Here is a 25,244-nt window from a genome sequence, read left to right as displayed (position 1 = left end):
GAAATATTCACTAATTACTGTATTTTCATATAATTTTCATGAATGAATGCACTTTTTGTGACAAAACTATTAAAATACTCAGGTATATGGATTTTTACAGGGTTTTTCTGTGTTTAAACTATCAAAATGGGCAGTTCTTAGTGTTTCTAGAGGGGTTTTCAGTATTTGCGGATTTTAGCTATTTGTGGGCAGTTGTGGGACGCATCCCCCGCAAATACGGGGGCGTTCACTGTATAGAGAATACTTTATAGTGTAGGCTAGGCTATCATATATGTATACAGGCAGTCCCCGGTTTACGACGGTGGTTCCGTTCTTGTGCCGCGTCGTAAACCGAAAATCGTCGTAAAGCGGAACGACGACATACGATGCCAGAAAATTGTATAAAAATTTGAAACAAAAGTTATGAAAGCCTTTCTTTTAATCCTTTGGGTATACTGCATGTTGTTTCTTGATGTTTTACCTACATTTTGATGTGGTGTGTATCCAAAACTGGTGGTTCTGGAATGTAAAAATTTACAATTTACTATAAAGTATAGTAAATCCTGTATGCAGTAAAGTATAGAGTACTGTACTTATACTGCAAAAGTAAAATACAACATGTTATACAGTAACACAGGTGTACAGTACACTGTACTGTACTGTAATTTATACCAAAGAGTTTATAAAAGATAAAAAAAGTGAATTCCTTACTTTTATTTTGGAAACCCCGTGCTTCTAACCCTGGAAAAATGGTGTGGCCTCATGATTCAGGGGATTCTGGAATGTAAAAATTTAGTATTAGTGTACATATAATACTGTACAGTAGTCCTGCATGCAACAAAGTACAGTACTGTACTGTATAAATACAGAACAGTCAGTATTTTACAGTAGAATAATAAATATATAAAAATTATGAAGAGTTAGGAATTCCTTACCTAATTTCAGTGATTGTCAAAGCTGTTACAACCGCAGGCTAGGTTGGGGGAGATGGAGATTGTATACGTGGGGAGCCTGCAATGATAAGGATAAAATTACTGCAGAGTACTGTATGTGTTACACTGTTCTGTATCAGTTCAGGTATTTCACAAACCTATGTTCAACAGTACAAAATAAAAATATGAATTCCTTACCTAATTTCAGTGATTTTTAGAAGATGGAGGCGAGGATGAGGGAGCTCTAGTAAAGGTGCTGGGCAGTCTGGAATATTAGAATGAAGACGTTACTTTATATTTATCAAATGTACTGTACATATGACCATTTATAACATTAAAAACAGTTAAGAATTCAATACCTTGAGTGATTTGAAAGATGTAGGCTACATGAGGAAGGTTTTGTACGGTTCCAGTAGAGGTCAGGTTAAAGGTGCATGTCAATCTGGAATGATAATCTGGAATGATAATGTACATGATAAAGATTAGAATAAAGTACTTCTGTGGATTTCATAAACAGTACACTAATTTTATAAAATGTATAACAATTTATAAAACAGAAAGTGTTCTTACCAAATTCTAGTGGTTGGCTTGCTTACTGGGATGGGCATATGGTAGATGAGAACAGGGGGGCTATGGTGTGGCATCTGCAGGTGCTTGGGAGTCTGCAATGAAAAAGATAAAAATGATACTGTACACAGTAGTACTGTACTGTACTATATAAGTATAATAACACAATTTAAAACAATGTAGGCTAATAGAAATTTCTAAAAGTGAAGAATTCCTTACCTGGTGGACATGAAATGGGTGCAGGTGCTACTGGTGCAGGTGAATTTGGAGTTGAGCAGGGGACACCTGTCATTTGTGGAATGATAAAAGATAGAAATTGCCACACAGGGGTATGTATGAAATAAGCTACTACAGGCAGTCCCGGCTACTGTTCCGGCTTATACAGTTTTAAATATATTCATCAGAAATTATTTGACGAAGGAAAAAAAGAAATATGGCCCCAAAATGGCAGAATAATCATAATTTGAGGTTTTTTTGATGTAAAACTCAATAATAATGCAGTTTACATCGTTTTCAATGCACCCAGAGCATTAAAAGTAAGGTTTTCTTATGATTTTGACGATTTTCAACGATGTTCCGGCTGAGATTTTCGACAAGAAGGGGATATACAGTTTATAAAGTGATTTGAAAGGAAAAAGTCATGAAATCCTTACCTGATGTGGCTGGAGAGAGGATAAGGTCAGCTGAGTTGGGCCGGTATATACAGTTTTATAAAGTGAGGCTGTAACATGTGGATCTGGAATGATAATGATTATGTAAAGTTACAGCAAATACTAAAGCAATAGTGTACTGTACAGGTGGGTGAAGTGCAGTACACTTTTTGTAACATTAAGAATTCCTTACCTGGTGAAGTTGGAGAGGAAACAGGAGGTCCCGTAACTTCAAAACCCTGGAATTCTTCAGGGGAGTCAGGACTGTCATCACCAAAGAGATCTGGAATGGCACATAATGAAATAAATTAGGTTATGCGATAGTAAATATAAAATTTGTACCATATGTACAGTACTGTATGTACAAGTGATTTCATGCATGAAAATTATAAAATTAAACACTTAGGAATTCCTTACCTGATAGAGCTGGAAAAGCTGCTGGGAGGTTACTGCAGGTACAGGTTCAGGCTCAGGTTCTGATTCATAGCCAGGTAGAGGTTCTGGGGAATCTGGATTAGGAGTCACTTCTGCAATGATACAAATGATAAAATTTATTGGGTTATGCTGTGTATCTACAGTATGTAAATATAAATTGCAGTAACATTTTTATAAATATTATTACAATTTATAACAATTTATATTACAGCAGTTAATAAAAATAAAGTTGAGAAATCCTTACCTAGACTAGGAGTGGCAGGTGGTGCTGAAGACTTCTTCACGAAGAAAGAGTCTAGCCTAGACTGCACTTTCTTCTTCAGCTGCTTCTCCTTCAGCGCCCCCTGTAGCACGTAGTAAGATCCAGCATTCCTCTGCGAATCCTCTCAAACCTGGCAATGTTAGGGTCCTCACCCTCAAATGCTGCCAAACATTTCTCGAGGTGAGCAAAACCTCTGTCAAGCCCTTGATTGTTAATTCCTTGACCTTTGGTTGTGGTGCCTCTTCCTCCTCCTCGATCATCTGCTTCTCCAGCTCAATGAGGTCCTCCGATGACAGTTCCTCTCCGTGGGATGCCAGCAGCTCGGTGACATGCTCAGCTTCCAAGTCCAGTTTCAGCCTCTTGCTTAGCCCAACAATTTTCCTTGTCACAGCCTCAACATCTTCTGCCTGCTCAAACCCCTTAAAACTATTCACAAACTGCGGACACAGTTTCTTCCATGCACCATTCAGAGTCGACACCTTTACTTCGTCCCAAGCACGTGCGATGTTCGTCACAGCATCTGCAATGTTGTAGCCCCTTCCAAAAATCTTTCAGAGTCAACTCCTTGTTACCTTCAAACGGCCCGTAAAGCAGCGCGTATTGTCCTCCTCAGGTAGTATGCCTTGAAGTTAGCAATGACTCCCTGGTCCATCGGCTGTATGAGGATGTAGTATTTGGTGGTAGATACACCACCTTCACATTAGGTTCATATTACTAAGATTAGCCGGGTGACCAGGGGCATTGTCTAAGACAAGCAGGACCTTAAAAGGCAGACCCTTCAAGGCACAATACCTTTCCACTGCAGGCACAAAGTGGTCATTGAACCAGTCCTCAAGACCATCAAGGTAACCCAAGCTTTCTTGTTGGACTTCCAAATGACGGGAGTTGACTCTTGAAAATGCCCTTAAAAGCCCTGGGATTTTCTGCCAAGTACACTAGCAAGGGCTTAAGCTTCAAATCGCCACTAGCATTTGCCCCAAAGAGTAAAGTCAGCCTCTCTTACCAGCTTTATGGCCTGGTGCTGACCTGTCATCCTGGAAATGCATGTACGATTTGGCATTCTTTTCCAAAATAACCCTGTCTCATCTACATTAAATACCTGGTCAGCAGTGTAACCACCTTCCCTAATTATATCAGCTAAACCACTAGGGAAACTTTCTGCTGCTACGTCATCAGCGCTAGCAGCTTCACCTTGCAACTTCACATTGTGCAAATTTGCACGAGCCTTGAAGCGGTTAAACCAACCCCTACTGGCGGAAAATTCTTCACTAGCACTGCCTTCCCCACTCTTCTTCACCACTGCCGCATGCAGCTCCCTAGCCTTCTCTTGAATCACACTCAGGCTCACTGGAACACGCCGTTGGTTCTGGTCTTCCAGCCAGATCAACAATAACTTCTCCATCTCCACTACGTTCTGGCTACGTTGCTTCACGTTAATCACCGTTGCCTTCATTGGTGCAGCGTCTTGCACATGTTTCAGAATATGCTGCTTGTCCTTCACTATGGTAACAACCGTCGTTCTGCTAAGGCCCAAGGCACAGCCTATCTCGGTGTTACTTTCACCCTTCTCCGAACGCTTGATTACGTCGTACTTGACTGCCATGGTGATGCTCTTCCTCGGCTTCTTGGATGCACTAGCATCAGATGATGAACTCTGCCGTTTTGGAGCCATAGTGAAGGCACAATTCACGAAAAAACTGCAGCTAAAGAAAAGCAACAATGAGGCATCGTACCTAACTCTGCGGAGGCAAACACGTGAGTGAGGGAAGGGTTGTTTGGTATTGTTACGCACGCCTGCGTGATCGACCCAGGAAGGTCGTTGTCCGGTCAACTACCAATGCAGTTACAGTACATACAGAGCGCAGCTACACTCACGAAACTAGTTCCGCTTACAAAGCGGCGTAAAAAGCGTCGAAAAAACGTCATAACCTTGCAATGTATTTTAATAATTGTAACCAGAAACTGATTTTTGATGATTACTGTTAAACCAGAAACGGATTTTTTAATAAATATACGTAATTGAAAAGCGTCGTAAACAGGCTGCGTCGTAAACTCGAAACAAATGTCGTAAGCCGCCTGGATTTTTTAATGAATATATCTGAAAAACCGTCAGAAACTCGAACGTCGTGGTCGAACCGTCCGTAAGCCGGGGACCGCCTGTACATGATACTGAACACCCTAGTGTAGGCTAGACTATATTCAAGATACCATTTTTTCCAAGTGTTTCATAGAAGGGTTTTAAGTATTCGTGGATTTCAGATGTTCGTAGGGGGGTGTGGCATGCATATGTATATGTACATATATATATATATATACTGTATGTATATTTGTTCCGACACGATATAAAAACAATCGGTCCTTTGGATTCGGAATTACGTACTTTGAAGCTGGACACGGCCGTCAAACTCTTGAACAAGGCGGTTAGGCAGTAACTACCTCCAGGTAGGCGGGAATACCGACGTGCCAGGATGTAAACATTCCAGTTTGCTTTCGGCCGTCATGCGTTGCAGACGTGTTTTCAGATCTCTTTGCCTGACTGTCGTTAAGCGCCTTTTTTTTTTAATCCCAGTGGGATCTTTCTGTATTTTTGTGTATATATTGCATGTGTTTGATATTTATTAATATGCAAACCCACAATTTGTGATACCCTTGTGTAGGCTGTTGTTCCCCTGCATCTATGTCTTGGGTTTGATGGCCAAGGGCATATTTTGAGAGGCGTAACCGAGTGGTAATGCTTCTCTTCCAGTAAGTCCATTAATTAGATGCTGAAGTTGTTCCCCTGTACACTCGGGTATTTTAGATGGGGCATAATAACTTCACTCCCCTTCATTGATTGGTATGTAACAAGTTCGCTCCCCTTCTTGGGCTCATGTCCTCCGATTACAAGAGCATGACTACTCCCTTCTACTTGTGCTAAGTGTTGTTCTTTGCTGCCTGCGCTGTGGAGAAGTTGCGGTGGGGGGAGTTTCAGGGGAAGGTTGCGGGGTGTTTTTGGTAAGTTTCGCTTCCATGGTGCCCTTGGTAGCCTCTCCTTCTTCCTTGTCTCTCCCTGTAGGTTCTTCTCTCCTTCAGGTGAGATAACCCTCTTTCACCCTCTTTGTTCGCTTGTTGGGCGAAGACCTTGATGGCGGAGGGGGCAGGTGGTCGAGCCACCTCTTCTCTGGGGCCTCCTCTCGCTTCGCAGGGCTGTTCCCCTCGGAGCGAGAGGAATCTCCCTCTACTAATCATCTTTGCTTTTTCTTTCAGGCTGACAGTGAGCATTGTAGGCACAACATTAGTTGGCTGGATAATCTCAATTTGGGATATCTTTGCCTGAAGGAGTCCCGATGTTCGTGCAGTGTTTGCTTTGGGATCGACCACAATACCTGGTTGGAATGTAGGTCCATGTTGGGGTCGTTCCGACTCTTGTGTCCCGCTGATGTGGATCGATCGCTGTCATTGCTGGCCTTCATGTATGCTGTGGCACTGCCTCTGGCGTATCTGTGGTCTCGTCTGCTCCTGCTGTGCTTCCTGTGTTATTGCTTCTGTTGACTCGGCGACAAGTCTCTGGGCGGCTCCTCCTGGTCCCCTGCCGCCGCTGCCCTGATCACTCCTGTCGCTGCTGGTGATGTTCCTGGCCGTTGCTGTAGCTCCTGCCTTCTGAACCACTTCCGTAACTCTTGCTTCTCCTGGTGGTCGTGTCCTGGGCCGCTTCTGTTGTTATCCTGCCTAGCTGCCCTGGAGGTTATGATGTTTTGTGCCCACCATCCTGTAGATGTTGGAGTGAAGGCGAAGTAAGTTGCCCTATGGGAGGTAGCCGCCGTCTTCTCCAGCTTATCTTCAATTTCGTCTTCTGCTGCCTCTTCCCTTCCTCCCCTGAGGTTCGAGGGTGTCCCTGGAAACCGGATAGGCCTCCGTCGGCCAGAGGAGAGGAAGGCTGCTTCTTCCCCCTTGAAGTCCTTTGAGCATCTAGGGATTGCCTCCTTCCGAGGAGGCAGTGGGTCTCTTGTCGGTTCTAGTTCCTCGTTGGGCGAGTCGGTAGAGTTGTTGGCTAGCACTTGCTGGGCCCTAGTTCGAGTCTCTGGCCGGCTAATGAAGAATTAGAGGAATTTATTTCTGGTGATAGAAATTCATTTCTCACTATACAGGCAGTCCTCGGTTATCGGCGGCCTCGGTTACTGGCGATTCAGTTTTACGGCGCTTGTCTAGCGACAACGATAACCAGATTTTCGTTGCCGATAACCGGTTATCGGCGCTGATCACCTCTTATCGGCGGCGCTGATCACCGGTTATCGGCGCCACTAACCGGGGATCAGTGCTATTGTCGCCGATTTTCGGTTAGCGGCGATTTTCGGTTGTCGGCACGCCGCCAGGAATGGAACCCCGCCGATAACTGGGGACTGCCTGTAATGTGGTTCGGATTCCACAATAAGCTGTAGATCCCACTGCTAGGTAACCAATTGGTTCTTATCCACGTAAAATGAATCTAATCCTTCGGGCCAGCCCTAGGAGAGCTGTTAATCAGCTCAGTGGTCTGGTAAAACTAAGGTATACTTAATTTCTCGTCGGTTCTTCCCGACCTTTGGGTCCGGGAACCGATTTGCATTCCCCTGGTTTTGTGTTTCGGGACCCACGGGCACGCAGACCTCGGTTTGTGCTCCTACTCCCAGTCCTAGAGGTCCCGCCTCTTGAGACGGGTGCTGCTTCGGGCGCCCATTCGCGAGCTGCCCTGAGTGCTTAAGATTCTGTGGAATTTCGAGTATCCCGATCTGGTCTGGAGAGTACTCTCCCTGGCCCAGTTCAGGAGCAGCACGAGAGAAGGGCCCGAGGCACCCAGGTGCCTTGGCTCTTCCTGCCAGCACTACAAGCACTCCCTGAATGCTTACCTGTGCTTGGTCAGGTTCCCTACCTAATGTCTCGATTCTATCGGTTCGAACACCAGAAGAAGCAGGGAAGAGGTTCCCTTCGGGAGTCCTGTTGGACTTCTAAGGGACTGCCTCTCTTCTGGGAAGCATTTTTCTCTCATTGGCTCTTCCCACCCTTGGGCGGGAACCGATTCACATTCTCCTCTGGGGTCTCACGTTTTGGGGGCCACGAGAGCCCGGCCTCGAGAGGCTGTATCCTCGTTGTCACTCTTAGAAGTCTGTGTCTAAGAATGGTTCTGTGCCTGGCCCTTTTTGATTTCTTAGGAGGCTGAAAGCAGCCACTCCTGATTTTTGGGAGTCTCGTAGGTCGCTTGAATTCTATGAATCATGAGTGCTGTCCTGGTGAGAGGCACAGGACGAGAGAAAGTGCCAAGCCACCCGGGTGTCTCAGTGCCGAGGCTCCCAAGTGTCTGGGAGCCAAGATGCCTGGGTGTCTGGATGTTGAGATGCCCGGGTGTCTCGATACTGCCTGCCAGCTGCTTCTGTTGCTTGGCTGGGTTTCATCCTTGTGTCTTGAACCTTAAGGTTCGAGCATGAAGGATAGCAAACACAGAATTCCCCTTTAAACCTTCTTTCGAGGGGCCTCGGCCTCAAGAGAGTTTAGAGTTCGGGAAATTAGCACTAGTTCACGGCAGATGAGTTCCGCCCTTCCCAGCTTCCAATTGCGTTTACTCGATCGGCTCGGCTTGCTAGCCCCACCCAGCCCCTGGTTACGTTCGTGAGACTGGCTCAGCTCGCCCTGCTTGCCTCCCAGTCCACCGCTCACCACCTGGATCGTGTTCACGTGATCGGCTCAGTTTAGCGTGGCTTGGCTCGGCCCCGCTCAGTTCTTCCGAATTGGGTTTCCGGCATTGTTCAAGTGAACCTTCTGCTCTTTCAGGAAAAGCGCTTTGCCACGGCACAAGTGCCCTTCTTTCCCCGTGTGGCAGTCATCACCTTCACTTGATTATCACTCACGGTCTGCCTTTCCTGCTGGTCTTACTGGTGGGACAGGTAGGGGTGCCGAAGTAGCTCCAGGACTCATGCAGAAAAGTGTGCTACTAGAAATGGTGCACATAGTGAAAAAAGTGATGGACTCCTAAGGAGGCAAGATGCAACCTGGAACCCCACACTATAAAAACCACCCAGTTGAATAGGATGACTGTGATAGACCAAAAAAAAAAATAAATAAAAAAAAAATAATAATAATAATAATAATAATAATAATAATAATAGGAAAAAGAACTTTAATACAGGTTTTGTTAAACAAAATGGCAGTTTCAACAGCATTTATTTTATATAGTAAATGCTCAATTCGTCTTATTAATTGTTTTTCTTGCGCTGGAATGGTTGCAAGCAATTGACCAATATTCATATCCGGTAGTTTAGTGATGTGTAGGAGATAGTTCTCGTTGAATGTTGACTAGTTTCGCCCTCCTCGTTAGAGCATCATTCAGGACAGGATCACAGGATGCAATGGCTGTAATGCATGGATTTTTCATCTTTTATCCATGTTTGTTGGATTGTGGACCTAGTCGCTTAATTTTTCATTGGCTGTCCGGCCATGACGTCATTGGAAGGGCGGCTCCTGATTGGCTGTCTTCTCCTCGATCTAAGCCTACTGCTGATTGGCGATGGTGTGATTTCTCGTGGAAGGTGGGTTAACCGACCGGCGGATCCTCTGATTGTGGGCAGTCTTCCAGTGATTAAAGATGGTTCCGTCCTGGGCATGGCAGGAGATCCGTTTGGAGAGGCGCATGGATGTCATACCAATGTAAGTTCCGGGGCATCCTTGGAAAGGGCACGTGTATCGGTATATGACATTCGTCCTCTTCATGGGATCTTGGGGAGAGGCAGGGTTGTTCTTCATCACTAGATTGCATGTCTTCTTGCTCCTGTAGAAGGTAACCAGTTGGATCATCTTGCTGCTGTCGGTGGGGGCGACGTTGTCCCTAGTGATATTTTTCAGGGCCCGTTCGTCCTCCTTATATCGCGAGTGGTAGTTCCCTTTGTAGAAGAGGGTGATCATCTCTGGTGTATCTCGTCTCTCCTCTTGGTTATACCACTTCTCTATCGTCTTTCTGTAGGTGCCCTTCACCTTGAGAATGATTGGTTAATCCACCTTCCTCGAGAAATTGCACCATCGCCAATCAGCAGTAGGCTTAGATCGAGGAGAAGACAGCCAATCAGGAGCCGCCTTTCTGATGACATCACGGCTGAGTAGCCAGTGAAAATGAAGCAACTAACTCTACAAGCCAACAGACATGGATAAATGAGGAGAAATTCACGCATTACAGCCATTGCATCCTGTGCTCCTGTCCTGAAAGATGACCTTACGAGAAGGGCGAAACTAGTCGACACCCCACGAGAGCTACCTCCTACATATCACTGTACAGTACCACCGGAAATGAATATTGGTCAATTGCTCGCAACCATTGCAGTGCAAGAAAAGCAATTGATAAGACTAATTGAGCATTTACTATATAAAATAAATGTTGTTGAAACTGCCATTTTGTTTAACAAAACCTGTATTAAAGAAGGTCTTTTTCCTAATTTTACAATAATAATAATAATAATAATAATAATAATAATAATAATAATAATAATAATAATAATAATAATAATAATAATAATAATAATAGTAATAATAATAATAATAATAATAATAATAATAAAACAAAGATTCATTGAGATCACGGCAGACAGTCAGACACCAACTAAAGAAAATGCCCAACTGCAAAGCCCCAGGTCCCGATGAAGTCCATGGATACTGGCTCAAAAACTTCAAGGCCCTACACCCACGAATAGCAGAACAACTCCAGCACTGTATCACAAACTACCATGCTCCCAAATGGATGACCACAGGGAGAACATCCTTAGTACAGAAAGACAAGAACAAGGGAAATATAGTAAGTAACTACAGGCTTGTCACCTGCCTACCAGTAATGTGGAAGTTACTAACAGGGATCATCAGTGAAAGGCTATACAGCTACGTAGAGGATACAAACACTTCAATTGACAGAGAACCTCCCACTATAGGAATGAGTCTCCTCTGTAAAAGTCTCTGGTTTGTATTTCTGTAGGAGCAATTATCAAATTTTTAAAGTGATTGTATTGCAGGTATTGTATTCATTTGTATACAAACTAGAGATTTTAATGCATTTCCCACCTCAGTCACCCCACATTGTCCCTGAGGTGGAGGAAAAAAGTGCTTGGAGATGGCAGGTGAGTGAGGGGTACTTCCATATTCAGCCCATGTAACCACCACTTGTTACCAAGTTCAGTGACTATCTCCCAGCTTGCACTTAAGGATACCCCTAAATAAAAGGCTCTGGTTTGCATACCTAGGAAAAATACAAGTACTCCAAAAAATTTATGTTTTTGTGTATGTATTTAATCTATATTTTATAGCTGAGGTGTTTTTCTAGGTTGATCCCACCTGGGGGATAATGAGAATGTAGAAAAAGTCTATGTCCAGGCTGCCTCAAACATTCCTTTTCAAGTAAAAGCTCTCTCTATATGTTTTGAGAAATGATTCACCTGTGCATCTTGTTTCAGCATTTGTGCTCCACCAAATTAATGATGTGAGGTGTTCTCATCCTAAGAGATGTCAGTTGAGAATTTCATATAGATCACTCATGAAATGCCATAAAAAGGTAAATTTGATTTTGTACTTTGAAGTAAAAAGACATTTATCGGAATGTTTTCTGAATTTTGAGTGTTTGATAAGAAGTGAGAGGACATTTTCTGCACTTGTGAATACACCAACACTTGAAAGTTGTTATGAGGTGAGAGTGAGTTTGTGTGTTTGAGTATAGGGATGGAGTCTTGATAAAATGCTTACACTTTGCACTACGTGACAGTGAGGAAACTAGAACCTTCCATTTGTTAAGTACTGTATAAGGTAAGGTGTAGGTTTAAGGAAGGTCAAATAGGGTCCCAGTCAAGGAGGACATCTTGGTGAGGGTTTTATAGGTTGGGGGTCCATTAAAGCAGTAACCCTTTGTGAGGTAGGACACCTGAATTCTTGGTAGGTCATGTTGGTGCTGCATTTATCTTTTATAAATATGTTGACCCATTTTTTTACATTTTGAATGTTTTCATCTTTGCTTTTGAGATATACAAATACAACCCTTTGGTCTTTACATAGGATTTAGCTTGCGAACACGAGCTGGAATATCCATTTAACTTTCAAATAAGGTCGTTAGCTACCGACAGTAGAGGAAAAACCTCCCACTCATCGGTTTTCACTCCACTTTGCTTTTGGCCGCCGTCATGTTTAGAAGTCTTCGTGCGCTCTTTGCCTGACTGCCGTTTGCCTTCATATTTCTGTTTATGAATTACTGTATATGACTGATATTTGTTATTTGCTGATTATTTAATTATGCAAATCTCTAATTTGCAACTGCCTAGGGAGATGAAACCTTTAAATCACAGGCTGCCCAGGGAAAGACAGGCCTTGCAGTCGGTTCCTCTCCCCTCTTGAAACTGACCCACACACAGTGTTTGTATCATGCCACAAGCATGATTGTAATCGATCAAGTCCTTGTAATGAGAGGAATCTGGCCTTCCAAACAGTGGGTGAATTGATAGGAAAAAGAAGTGAGAGAAGAAAGTTTCTCTGGTGTCATCAGAGTGCAATACTCCACTGGTGACAATGAAGATTCTCTCTGGTACCTTTTTGCCTCAGGCCAAACTTCCACCTGCAGTTGCCACTCCTAAGGGAGTGTTTTATATAAATAACTTACCAAGTAGTTACGTTGTGAATTTCGTGGGTCGCTCTATTTTGTTTGGCTAGGTGACTAACCCCGCCCACTTTCGGGGTAAGAGAGGAACAACTAGCAAAAGGATTCAATTTGTTTCTGCTGGCTGATGGCTGTACACCAGCTTTTAGCAGCAGCTCTGATTTTGGAATTCGTCTTTTCCGATTGTTTCATCATTTTGGTGAAGTATTCTTTCCTTGATAGCCTTTTCGGCATTATTAGATAGTTAGACTTGTTTTTTTTTTTCCATTATTGTAACTCTGGTTAATTAGACTTTTACCTTATTTGCTGATTGTAACTGTAGTTGACTTGTTTGCAAAGTGTCAGACCCAAGTTCGACTAGCTTTAGGTATTGCAGCAAAGGCTGTAATACACGTTTGGCCAAGGAATCATATGATTCTCATTCTATCTGCACAGAATGTAGGTGACAAGTTTGTTCAGTAGATTTAAGGTGTGATGAATATATTGACTGGGACAGTAAGAAGTGGAAGACTTTGAGATCTCATTTAAATAAACTAGCTAGAGATAAGAAGAGGAAGGGAACAGCTAGACAGATTAGTAAGTCTTTAGCTAGTCAGGACTTTCCTAATGATCATGATAACGATAATGCTAACGTCGATATTGATGTTCCTGTAATTTCTGTTGATCCCATTCCCAGTTTTCCTTCTGTGCAACCCACTCCTTTACCTGGCTCTCTTGCCTCCAAATCCAGCCCCATTGCCACCCTTGAGTGTAAGTTTGATAAAAGGTTTGAGTTAATTATGGAGTCTATTGCTCAGTTAGCCTCAATGGTTAAGGTCCTTATGGACAGTAAGAGTGATCAGGAGTGCCTAGTGGCGCCTAGTGCCAATGCAGTGTCAGAGGAGCGCCCAAAAGCGCCTAGTGTTAGTGATGTGTTGGTGGAGGAGGCGGCTGCCCGTCCTGTCGATTCTCCTAGGCAGAGGTCAATGTCATACTCCCCTAAACCTGGGAGGAGTCAAATTGGTAGCCTAAGGGACGTCGGTGGGTTTTGCCCACGGGTAGTCGCCCCTCGGTTGGACCTGTTGTTGAGTCCCAGGTTGCAGTCAAGTACCACTGGAAAGGCATATCCTTGGATGTGCATCATCTTTTGTCTAGCTCTGATGATTCTTCTCCCGGGAGCTGCTGTGTAAGAAATTCAAGGAGCCTGTACACAGTGCTCTTCCGTCATGCAGTCATTGGGACAGTCCAGAGCATTTTCCTTCTGTTCCTTGCTTGGTAGAGAGTCAGAGTGCAGCTTCCAAGCGCCCTGCTTCTCGTAAGCGCTCTTTGTTTAAAGCATCTTCTTCTGAGCGTCCTCATGCACCCGAGACTCCTCTGGCTCCCGAGTGCCCTGCAGTGTCATAAGTTCCCTTGAGTGCCAAACGCCCGGTTTCATCCGAGTGCCCGAAATCGTCTCAGTGCTCGTTGGCTCCCTCTTGCCCTGCTGTGTCAGAGCGCCCGTCTCGTCTCAAGCGTCACGGAGCGCTTGAGCGCCCACCATCGCCCATCCACTTAGTGATTCATGGTTGTCCAGCAGGGACAAATCGCCCTTTGGCACCAGAGCTCCCATCGGCACCTGAGTGCCCTCTCCTCCGATCGTCGTGCTTCAGGTGCCGACACTTTGGCTCTGACTGTTGTTGGTGATCCTCATGCAGTTAATCGTGCAGCACCTTCTTCTGTGCTTCAATCTCCCGCACTTCAGGCTTTACCCACTTCTGGCAAGCAAGCGCCCTCCATTGTAGACCTGATTCAGAGCAAGCTCGACAGTATTTTGAGCCTGTTAAGAAAGGCTCTGTCGGCTCCCCAACCTACAGACTTGGCTTTGTCTCCTGTATCCTCGGACGAGGAAGAAGAGGTTATTGCTCAAGACACTCATGCTTCAGCTAATGTGTTGCTGCTAAGGTATCTTCTCGCTGCCTTCCTGAGTTTCTTTTTGCCTGCAACTCCTTCTTCACCGGCTTCTGCTTTTCTTATGGAGTCACAGACTTCCGATTCTTCAAGACTGCCCAAGTTAATGCTTTCTTCGTCTGCTAAGAAAGCCTTCAGTGATATTGATGGATGGCTAGTGGAGAAGAGGTACCAGGGTAGAGCCATCTTCAGCTTCCCCCCTTCCAGATTGTCTAAGAGGAGACAGCTATCTTATGCTACTGGGGAAGCTCCTTTTCTGTGAGTTTCTGTCTCCTCCCAGGGAGACTACTCTGGGCTGATTGATTCCTCTCGCAGATCTGCTTTTGCATCAGCAAAGATTATGTTCAGTTCATCGGAACTCGCACACCTTAAAAACTTGTTTAATGTATTCAAATTTTGAGTTTTCTTGATTGGGCTGTGGGCTCTCGCCTGTAAGATTAAGGACTGCTGAGAGAGGTAATCAGAAGGGCATACTGTCTGAAAGATAATGCAGACCCCAGTCAGAGTCAGGTCTCACATTAGAGGAATAGGTCCGTCGGTGGCATTTAAGAAGAACCACTCAGTAGGGCAGGTCCTCTGGGCTGGGGTTTGGAAGAGGCAGACGTCATTCACCTCTTTCTACCTTAAGGATGTAGCACACAAGTCCTTAGATACGTTCACCTTGTGGTGGCTGCACAACAAGTCATTTAATGACATAGAGCCCTACAGGAGCTTCATTGGGAGAGGAAGGCATTGTAAGCTACATTATGAAGAATAAGACATAACATCAGCTTACACCCTTGCAAGTCCTTGGTGGGTATTAGGGGTAACATTCCTACATGTTTACCTGAGAGATCATCCTCCCACCTTCAGGTGAGGCTATGCATTAAAGTGTATAGGCTCGTATATGTGTTAGAACAAATACCAAATTAAAAAGAAATTTGTATTTTTCCTATCATACGAAACTACGGTTTCATATAGGTAAAGTTACCCTCCTTGTACCACCCCACATGGTCTCGATCTCTCACTCCTTCTAGGAGGTTGAGTGGAGCTGCGTATGGGCTGTCTCAGACAATGGGAAAAGGAAGCCAGGGCCAGAGAGGAGTTGGGAACAGTCGAACCTAAGGTAAGTGCGGAGTACTCCATATATGAAAGCATATGTTCATAGGAAAAATTATAATTTTCATGATAAAATTAATTACAGTATTTGGATACTTACCTACTGTTAAAGTAAGCTTACATCTTTGCACCATCAGGTGTGATTTACATTTGAAAAAATCCAAATTGCACTTGACTAACCCATTAGGTGGTGTTGGAATGTATATGTTCGAGTCAGAATTCTTCATGACCACCCACTAAGATGTCGGGAGGCTGGGTTGGTTTTCACTTTAACAGGTAAGTATCCAAATAATCAATTGTATCATGAAAATTATCATTATTTTGGAATGAATCTTACCTACTGTTAAAGTGAGCTGACTACCACACTGAATGAGGGTGGTGGGTTAATGCAGCCAGAGAAGCAATGTTCAGCCAAGCAAACTAAAAGTGTTTTGAAGGGGAGAAAAAAGCTTCTCAACATTCCTGCCTGTTGTGTGATCCTTACTGGCAAATACTGTAGCCAGACGGAATCACAACAGGGTGTAAGGCCCTCGTAGCGAGACTTGTCAGAGAATCCTTACAGGGAAAAAAGGACTCTGTCGCATAGAGTACTAGTGACCCCTGTGCCTGAGTCGAAAGCCCATAACCAACAGTCCAAAACTAAAGACACTACCAGCTTCATATATGAAGGTATGCTCCTGTATGTACACCAATGTGTACCTTCATGCTTCCAAAATTCAGAAACGGGATTTCCTAACAACTAGCGATAAGATAGAAAGCAAGGTTCCTATCATATTTGGTTCAGGAGAAAGTGTCCCTGCTGCAACTAAAGGACTAAGGGCTTTATACCTCATGTACAAACACAGTTGCGAGTACACTACACTGTTCGTATTAGGAGCTGAGCTATTAAATACTAAACAGTTTCTAGCTTGCTCTTTCAACTGTCAACCCATTCCCAAAGGCTCTACTTCCATGATAAAGCACCTATCTGTGTTAACTTATTCATTTTAACAGGAGCCGAGATAGAAGTAAACTAAAGAGTGGAGGTTAACGGATTCATATTCAGCAAAAGGAAGGAAAAACAGAACCACGCGAACTATGCACCACTTAAATACTAAAGGGGAATAAACCAAAAACACGGTTGAAACTCCTAAAGTCTAAACAGAGGAACTGAGACAGAACAGGTGACAAAGCTGGAACATCAACAATGACGCCACTGAATGCCAGGAGACAGTACTGGATGGAGTGAACAGGATTTGGGTGGAGAAGGAGAGGATTCTTGTATGACTTCACCACATAACCTTGACAACAGTGGGTGTTGTCTGCATGGATTGGAAAGTTAGATGTTTCTTGCGTGGCGTCACCATGAAACCGTGACGACAGACAGTGTCATCTGCACAACATTTGAAAGGCGATTAACAAGAAGTGAGAGCTGTTTAACACCTGGCTAATTCACTCTAGATGAGGTAGCAGCTGAAGAGGAAAAGCCGCTATTATGAAAAGGAATAATTGTTACGTGAGGACGAATATGAGACGGTACAGGGGAAAACTGAGAAAGACGTGTGGGGGGGGATATCATCTGCACGTGGTCAATATCGGGAGAGCAAACGAAAACAGGACTGAAGCACAACTCAGAACTACTGAGGCAAATGTAATATGAATGTATCCATAAATAACTCTATGGTTTACACCCATCTTTATCACTCGGCAAACGGGCGACACGTGAACTAGCGAACTCGAGAGCCAAACAACCAAACAACTCATAAGGAGAGATGGTTGAGAGAGGTGGCAAAGGGCACAGACCTTGGTCCCGAGACCGCCATATTTCTCTGTCCGCGGACAAGACCAGTGGACGCAGGGCAGTCCAGAGGATGGGCTACAGACAGACGCCAAGGCTTTGCCTCTCTCTTTATATTTAACGAAATAATATTTACAATATACAAGTACATGACTATAATAAAAGAACATATCTCATGGAGGAGGAGGAGCAACACTGGAAGACAAAAGGAAAGGACTGAGTAGGCTTCTGGTGTGCCGTAATGAGTTGTTATCTGCCTAAAATTAAACATTTCACAAATACTGTTGCAAAAACAGTTACATCTTCCCTGAGCTGCATGACAACCACTGGGTGAGTCGGTAGAGTTGTGGGTTAGCACTTGCTAGGCCCATGTTTGAGTCTCCAGCTGGCTAATGAAGAATTAGGGGAATTTATTTCTGGTGATAGAAATTCATTTCTCGCTATAATGTGGTTCGGATTCCACAATAAGCTGTAGGTCCCGTTGCTAAGTAACCAATTGGTTCTTAGCCACGTAAAATAAGTGTAATCCTTCGGACCAGCCCTAGGAGAGCTGTTAATCAGCTCAGTGGTCTGGTAAAACTAAGGTATACTTAACGTATGACAACCATTTCTAGAAAACAGTATTAAAGGAAATAAAAACATGCTTACGGTACTGAAACCACGAGGACTGTTTCCAAAAAAGGTAAAAGCTCAGGAATCAACTCTGTGTGCATTGGCTTTAGCTATCTTAAACATGGGAGTGTTTTGTGTCCTAACACTACAGAAAATTTTCAAAACTCCTCCACTTGAAGGTTTATGTCTGTCCAAGTAAACCCTTAATAATTCTAACTGGACATAAGACAGCCATTTCTTCATAGCCTACCTAGGCAGTTGAGTTAAGCACTGTCACAATTCTGGGAAGGGCTTTCACTTCTATATCTTTACTCTAAGCAAAGAAAGAAAGAGAGCAGTTGTCATTAGAACAAAATCCAAGAACAAGAAAGGGCTTGAAGCTCACAAATAAAGACTCTTAATAGGTCCAACTGGACATAAAGATAGCCACTTCTTCAATGTCTATCAAAGCAGTTAAATTAGCCACTGTAACAAAACTGGGAAGGGCTTTCATTTCATATCTTTTCTCTGAGCAACGAAAGAAAAGAGAAAGGTTGCCCTAGAACAAAGTCCACATACAAGAGAGGAATTGAAACTCAAAATACACTCTTTTGCAGCAAGAGCTAAAAGAAAAGTGTCTTCAAAGTTCTTAAGTGATGCCTTTTCAAAAGGCTCAACTGAGTTTAAGGTAAAATCTGAAGGACTATGTCTAAATTTCAGTGTAAATCATGATAGGATGATGAAATTTCCAGCACAAAAGATTGAAAACCTCTTCAAACTTTAAATTTTGAGCAATATTCCAGTCAGCATAATGCAGAACTGAAAACAAAGTAAAGTGGTATCCTTGATCGCTGTGACAGAAAACTGCGCTTAACGTGCCTGAGATACTGGTAGAATTTCAAACAGGATCTCGAGTGGAACAGGTGCTGGGTATCCCCCTGGACAAGCACCAAGATAAGAAAGAATTAACCACTGTTATTGATATGCAAGGTTAACAGTGGAGGGCCTTCCAGATTCAAGGATTGCTTCCTTGTCCATTCTAGAAATGCCTTCAGCACATAACCAACAGTTGGCAGTCTCCACATGGGTAGATGAAGCATGTGGAGGTTTGATGAAATCTCAAATAAGACTGTCTGAAAAGATCTTTTCTGAACATAAAGACTAGGAACATCTACCATCAGGAAAGAAAATTAGGGGAACCAACCCTTTGGGGCCATGACTGAGCTATGAAAATCATCTTTGTGATCTGCAAAGCTCACAACTTGTTGAACACAGTCAACCCCCACCTATTCTCGGTTCCGGATTTGCGGACTCACCGATTCATGGATTTCTCTATGGAACACATATACAGTATACATTATTTTTAAACATCTGACTTAACTGGTAGTTATATATATAGCTTAAGTCCCTGACGTCACGGCAGAATTTTAAAACTCGCGGCAATCGCTGACAGGTAGGTCAGGTGGTCCACCAATCGCCCCTCTATCCAGGTATCTGGAACCCATCGAGTATTCCTCAGATCTTCCTGCCACCGTTCGGTGACATGGTTTCAATTTCCTCATTCAGCCCGTGTTTTTCTCAATTTTTGGTGAAGTACACTTTGGCTTTGACTTCCTTTCGTTTTGGATTTGCCTTCTTGGATTTTCCTTGACTAGTTAGATTTGGATTTGTATTTTGATCTCTCTTTGGATTTGCTACCATGTCCTGACTCCTCAGTGTGCGAAGATGTGTGTTGGGGGTGTAAGACCGGCTTGCTAAAGCCTCTTTAGATACTCATTCAGTATGCATGAAATGTAGGGGCAAGAGGTGTGAACTAGATGAATCGATGAGTGTAGGTGTATGAGAAGTGGATTGAGTAACGCTCATTAAGAAACTTGAAGGGCAACCCAGAAGAGCCAAGAGTACTATGTCTTGTTCTTCCAGGGGTAGCCAGGATTTCGATAATTCTTTACCCCAAACTAATAGACCTTTGATCCTTCCCCTGTAGTGGTATTTCTGATCCCCTACTGATTCAGGTAAGACCATCTCTCAGGATATGATGGCAGCCATTCAAGCCATCGGTCCAGCGTGATGATTCCCTTGCTCCAAGACAGGGAGAAATTGTGGTCCATGGAGATCTAGAAGTGCTGATAATCAGTGATAAAGTTAATGCAAGTGCAGTGGAGTCACGGCCGCTCGTGTCTGTCGTGCTCCTAGCCCTAGACCTCTTAGCTCCCAGCCCTGGGAGAAGAGGAAGTCGACCCAGGCGAAGGGAGGCGAGAGATTTTAGTTCTCAGTCGTCCTAAGCGTTCCTAGTCGCTTCCCGGGGTGCTCCACCTCGCCATAGGAAAGCGAGGTTAATATGTGCTCTTCGTCTTCTGTGACGCAGTTCTAAGCGGGGCTGGCATCGGACTACGAGGTCTGGGCAGCTCGAGAGCTCCTCTGTTGAGGCGTCGTTTGGGTGCTTCTCTCCAAGCACCGGGGTGTAGTCATTGGAGTAGCCCGGAACGCTTCCCTTTCAGTTCTGAAGGTAGTTCTCCTTCCAAGTGTAGACGGATATTGCCAGCCTCAAACAGGACGCCTGGCAGCAAGAAGATGTCGGACGTTTTTCTACCTTCTGTACACGCTCCCCCGCCTCCTTCGAATTGGGACTCGTCCCCAGAGCACTCTCCACAACCCGTTCAGTTAGTTGAGGGTTCATTAGATCTTGCGGCCTCCCCAGTCTGTCCCCAGCAGCAGGAAGCCCCACTTGTGGTCTCTGCGAAAGATATGCAGCAGAAACTTACTTCCCCCTCATGCAAGCTTGCCGGCCTGCAGGTGAGGAGAAGTTGCAGGGCGCCCTCTAAGAAGTTCTGGAAGTCGAACGTTCTACACCTTGGATAACAAGACTAGAAGAGTTAGGCGTCAAGACAACGTTCTCTGGGGCCTTAAAACGTCCAAAGGCTGGGCGCCAGAGAGCGCTCTCTTACACGACTGGGCGACAAGGCGCCCGAGCGTCAAGCTCTTCATGACGCTCCTGCAGCTGGACGCCAGGACGCCAAGCGTCAAGATTTAGAGCAAGACTCTTCTGCAGCTGGACACCTAGACGCCAAGCGTCATGATCCTGGACGCCAGGAGTTGCGTGCAGTTGGGCGTCGGGATTCCAAGTGTCAGGACTGTAGTCTTCAAGACGTTCTGATCGAGGATGCTCGTGTTTTGGAAGCAGCAACTAGTAAACGGGGCTGCTACTTCAGTTTTCCGCTATGCCGGCATTGGAGGCGGAAGGCAACGACGATCTTCCTCCCTCTCCAGATGTTCTCCTTGAGAAAGTTTCCGACGAAGAGGAACAAGAATCTCAACTTCCTTCCTCAGACTTGAAGAGGTTGATGAAAGTGTTTACGGAGCTTTTTCCGGACAACTTCGTACCAGCCGCCCCCCGTTCTCCTCCCTCGGAATTCACCCTCAGGAAAACTCCGAAGAAGACCATTTTCACTAAAATGATAATGTCTCGTTCCTCCAAGCGAGCATTGAGAGTTATGGAAGAGTGGATGAACTCTAAAAAGGATCAAGGACGTCTGGTGTTCTCTTTTCCTCCAGCTATAGGCGTGTGAGATCAGTATTTGGTATGAGACAAGGAGAAGCTCCTGGCCTGGGAGTTCCTGCCTCTTCCCAGGGGACTTCTCCTCTCTAGTCGACGCTTCTCGCTGAATAGCTATGGGTAAATCCAAGGTCTTCTGGTCTCCTTTGGAGATGGATCACCTCCTTAAAGGAATTTTCAGAGCTTTCGAAGTCTTCAACTTCCTGGACTGGACTCTGGGAGCTTGGGGAAAAAGACGGAGACTTTGTTAGATGTGGACACCAAGGATCTTATTCATGTCATGTCTTGCATGGACAAGGCCCTCAGAGATGGAGCCAACGAACTGGCAGCTCTCTTCTCTGCGGGAGTATTGAAGAAAAGGGCACATCTCTGCTCTTTCCTGTCCAATGGAGTTACCCCATCCAAAAGGCGGAACTTCTTTATGCCCCTCTCTCGACACATCTTTTTTGCTCAAAAAGCAACACAAGACCTTATCACCAAAACTGCTAAGAAAGTTCTACCTTCTAGCTTCACCTCTCAGAAAAGTAGAGGAGAAGCTCCTGCATTTCAGCCCTTTCGAGGAAGAACTCTCAATAGAGGGAACTCAAGATCTACGATCAAAAGATCTACAAAAAGAAACCATAGACAAAGGAAGCAGAGAGTTTGAAGAGGGTCTCCTTCAGACAGCGGTTGGAGCCAGACTAACACACTTCTGGATGGAATGGGAGAGGAGAGGAGGCGGACCATGGTCGTTCAATTAATCAGGAGAATTGCAAGATCCTCTCCTCAGGAAGCCACCTTTAGCTACAAGGCCGGTAGACCTTTCAGCCAATTACCGATCGAAAATCAAAGCGGAGGCTCTGCAGCAGCAGTTTGTTCTACTACTTCAGAAACAGGCTATAGAAAAAGTTCTGGTCACGAGTCTCGGGTTTTTACAATCGTTTGTTCCTGGTTCCCAAAAGCTCGAGGATGGGGTCAGTGCTGAGCAGCGAGAGCTCTCCAACGTGTTTGTCAGAAGACAGCTTCACGATGGAAACAACAAAAATCCGTTCTAGCAACGTCCAGAACAACATGACTGGATGGTGTCTATAGATCTTCAAGATAAGTATTTCCTTATTCCCATTCACCAGCTCCAGAAAATACACAGAGGTTTATGCAGAGAGAAACCTTCAATTCGAGCCCTGTGTTTGACCTAAGCACTGCCCATAGTTTCCACGAGACTAATGAAAACGTAGCTGGAGATACTTCACACAAGAGGCATCAGAGTCTCCCTACCTGGACGACTGGCTCCTCAGGGCTCCTTCCTACACTCGCTGCCTGGAGGATCTTCAGACGACTCTTCAATTATCGGAGAATCTAGGACTGCTTATAAACAAAAAGAAGTCTCAGCTGATCCCATCCCAGGAGATTCAGTACCTTGGGATGAGGATTCAGAGTCAAGCTTTTCGGGCTTTTCCGTCATTATCAAGGACGGAACAAGCTTTAGGAAAACTTCAGAAATTCCTAAGGAGACGAACTTGCTCGGTGAGGGAATGGATGAGTCTGCTGGGGACCCTTTCCTCGCTAGAGCAGTTCGTCTTCTTGGGAAGACTGAACCTTCGTCCGTTGCAGTTCCATCTGAATCGGAACTGGGACAAGGAAAAGGAACTAGAAACAAAGTGTATTCCCATTTCACAACCTATAAGACATTACCTGGAATGGTGGAACGATCCCCTAAAACTTCAAGAGGGATTTTCCTTGCATCAGAGGAACCCAGACCTAATTTGTTCTCCGGCCGTCGGTTCGAGGGTGAGGAGCAATGCCTAGGAAAGATGATCTCGGGCTCGTGGACAAGATCCCAGTTAGGTGGCACATCAGCCAGAAGGAACTGACTGCTACCTTCTGGCTCTGTCAAAGTTGAATACTAGTAGAAGAAAAGTAGTTCCAGGTCAACTCCGACAACACGGCCCGGTAGTTGGCATACATCAAATCGGAGGCACTCACTCATACTCTCTCTACGAGACTGCCAAAAAACTCCTTCTTTGGGCGAAGGAGAAAGATGTTACTCTGGTTACCCACTTTATTCAAGGCGAAAAGAATGTGAGGGCAGACATGTTGAGCAGAAGGAATCAGGTTCTGTCGACAGAGTGGATGCTTCACCAGGACGTCTGCAAGAAACTGTGGCGTCTTTGGGGCCGACCTTGCATAGACCTCTTCGCCACAGCTCAAACGAGAAAGTTGGAAGCTTACTGTTCTCCCATTCCAGATCCCGAAGCGGTTCACATAGACGCTTTCCTGCTGGATTGGTCCAACTTGGAGCCTTATCAGTTCCCCCGTTCAAAGTCATTACAGAGTTTTGCAGAAGTTAGTAACTCACGAAGGGACCAGGATGACACTGGTAGTTCCTTACTAGCCTACAAAGGAATGGTTCACAGGGTACTGAATGGATGGTGAGACTACCAGAAACTGCCTTTCCAGAGTAGATCTACTCAAACCACCCACTTGGAAAGATATCATCAAAACCTCCAAGTTCTACAGATGACTGCCTTCAGACTATCAAAAACTTGCAAGAGCTAAAGGCTTTTCCGAAGGTGGCAACTGACACGCAATTGCAAAACAAGAGGTCCTCAACTATCAAGGTTATCAATCAGAAATTCAGCAGGAAGTATTTAGAGGATAGTTGCAGAAAAATTCAGTTTCCTCTTCCAGTACCTCTGTGACTCAAATAGCAGACTTCCTTTTCTTCCTTAAAAGGGAGCTTAATTTTTCTATTTCCACTATTAAGGGATATAGAAGTATGTTATCTACTGTGTTTAGACACAGAAACTTAGACCTTTCAACAATTAGGATCTCCAGGACATTATCAAGATCCTTGAGGACCATCAAAGAAAGACCAAGGATTCACCAACGGAACTTAGATGTTGTTTGAACTTCCTCATGAAATAGATTAAGCCCTTATATAAGGCATCTTTTAAGGATCTTACCCTAAAAACTCTATTTCTGATCAGTTTAGCCACAGCTAAAAGGGTAAGTGAGGTTCATGCCTTCAGCAAGTCCGTGGGCTTTAGACAAGGCAATGCGATTTGCTCTTTGCAACTTGGGTTTCTCGCTAAGAATGAGATTCCCTCTCGACCCTGGCCTAAAACGTTCGAGATCCCAAACCTGTTGGAAATTACAGGTAAAGAGATTGAGAGACTCCTATGCCAAGTAAGAGCTCTGAAGACATACCTGGAGAGGACAAGGACTTACGGTGAAGTCAGAAGCACTGGTGTTCAAGTCAAGAAACCCTCGTTACCCATGTCTAAGAATCGTTATAGTACTTTATCAGGCTTTTGATAAGAGAGAGGCTCATTCTGAATTTAATGAAACTAATCTACAAGATTCTTGAATTAAGACGCACAAGGTTAAGGGCGGTAGCAGCCTCTGTGGCTTTTAAACAGAATAGATCCTTACAAGTATTTTGAAGCTGGCGACTTTCTGGAGAAGCAAGTCAGTGTTAAGCTGCGCATTACCTCAAACAGGTTCGAACTGTATAAAGACGTTACACTCTCGGCCCATTTGTGGCTAAATTCGGTAGTTGGTGAAGGATCTACCTGCTATACCTTAAACCTATACCCTTTTTCTTTTCTTGAAATGAAGGAATTTTGTGTATGGTTGTTTGCGAGGCTGAGCGCAGTCTTCCGCAATCATTAGCATATGTGTTGTTTTTTGTTAGTTTGTTGTGTTTGTTGGTCAGGTGGTCATTTTTGTTCCTTACTAGCGCCCGGAACAAGGGTATTTCTTTTTCAAGGAGGTCTAGTCACATAGAGGTTATACACCGGTTGACAGCCCCTAGAGATTTTCAGCCCCCTGGGCGGATCGCTGGATCTCTTAAGGAATGCAGAC

The 25,244-nt window shown here is 44.5% G+C and overlaps 2 protein-coding genes across 31 annotated transcripts in view; one reads left to right on the top strand and one right to left on the bottom strand.

Annotated features, from left to right (window-relative positions):
- LOC136849660 (gastrula zinc finger protein XlCGF57.1-like) overlaps positions 1–25,244 on the top strand; it is a 149,937-nt gene that overhangs the window by 32,440 nt on the left and 92,253 nt on the right. For 14 of the 30 annotated variants that reach the window (XM_067122979.1, XM_067122988.1, XM_067122984.1 and 11 more), the window contains exon 2: positions 11,267–11,364. The exons of the other annotated variants lie outside the window; for them this stretch is intronic. The gene's annotated coding sequence lies outside the window, so the exon portion shown is untranslated. The remainder of the gene's footprint in view (positions 1–11,266; positions 11,365–25,244) is intronic. 30 annotated transcript variants of the gene reach the window in all.
- On the bottom strand, positions 3,790–4,497 carry LOC136849359 (tigger transposable element-derived protein 1-like). Its single transcript, XM_067122711.1, has one exon. The coding sequence runs from the start codon at positions 4,495–4,497 to the stop codon at positions 3,790–3,792; it is 708 nt and encodes a 235-aa protein (XP_066978812.1).

Source organism: Macrobrachium rosenbergii, chromosome 21, assembly GCF_040412425.1.
Source record: "Macrobrachium rosenbergii isolate ZJJX-2024 chromosome 21, ASM4041242v1, whole genome shotgun sequence".
Taxonomy (NCBI): Eukaryota; Metazoa; Arthropoda; class Malacostraca; order Decapoda; family Palaemonidae; genus Macrobrachium; species Macrobrachium rosenbergii.
Note: the sequence above shows the minus strand (reverse complement) of the source record. Positions and strands in the feature narration are given on the sequence as shown.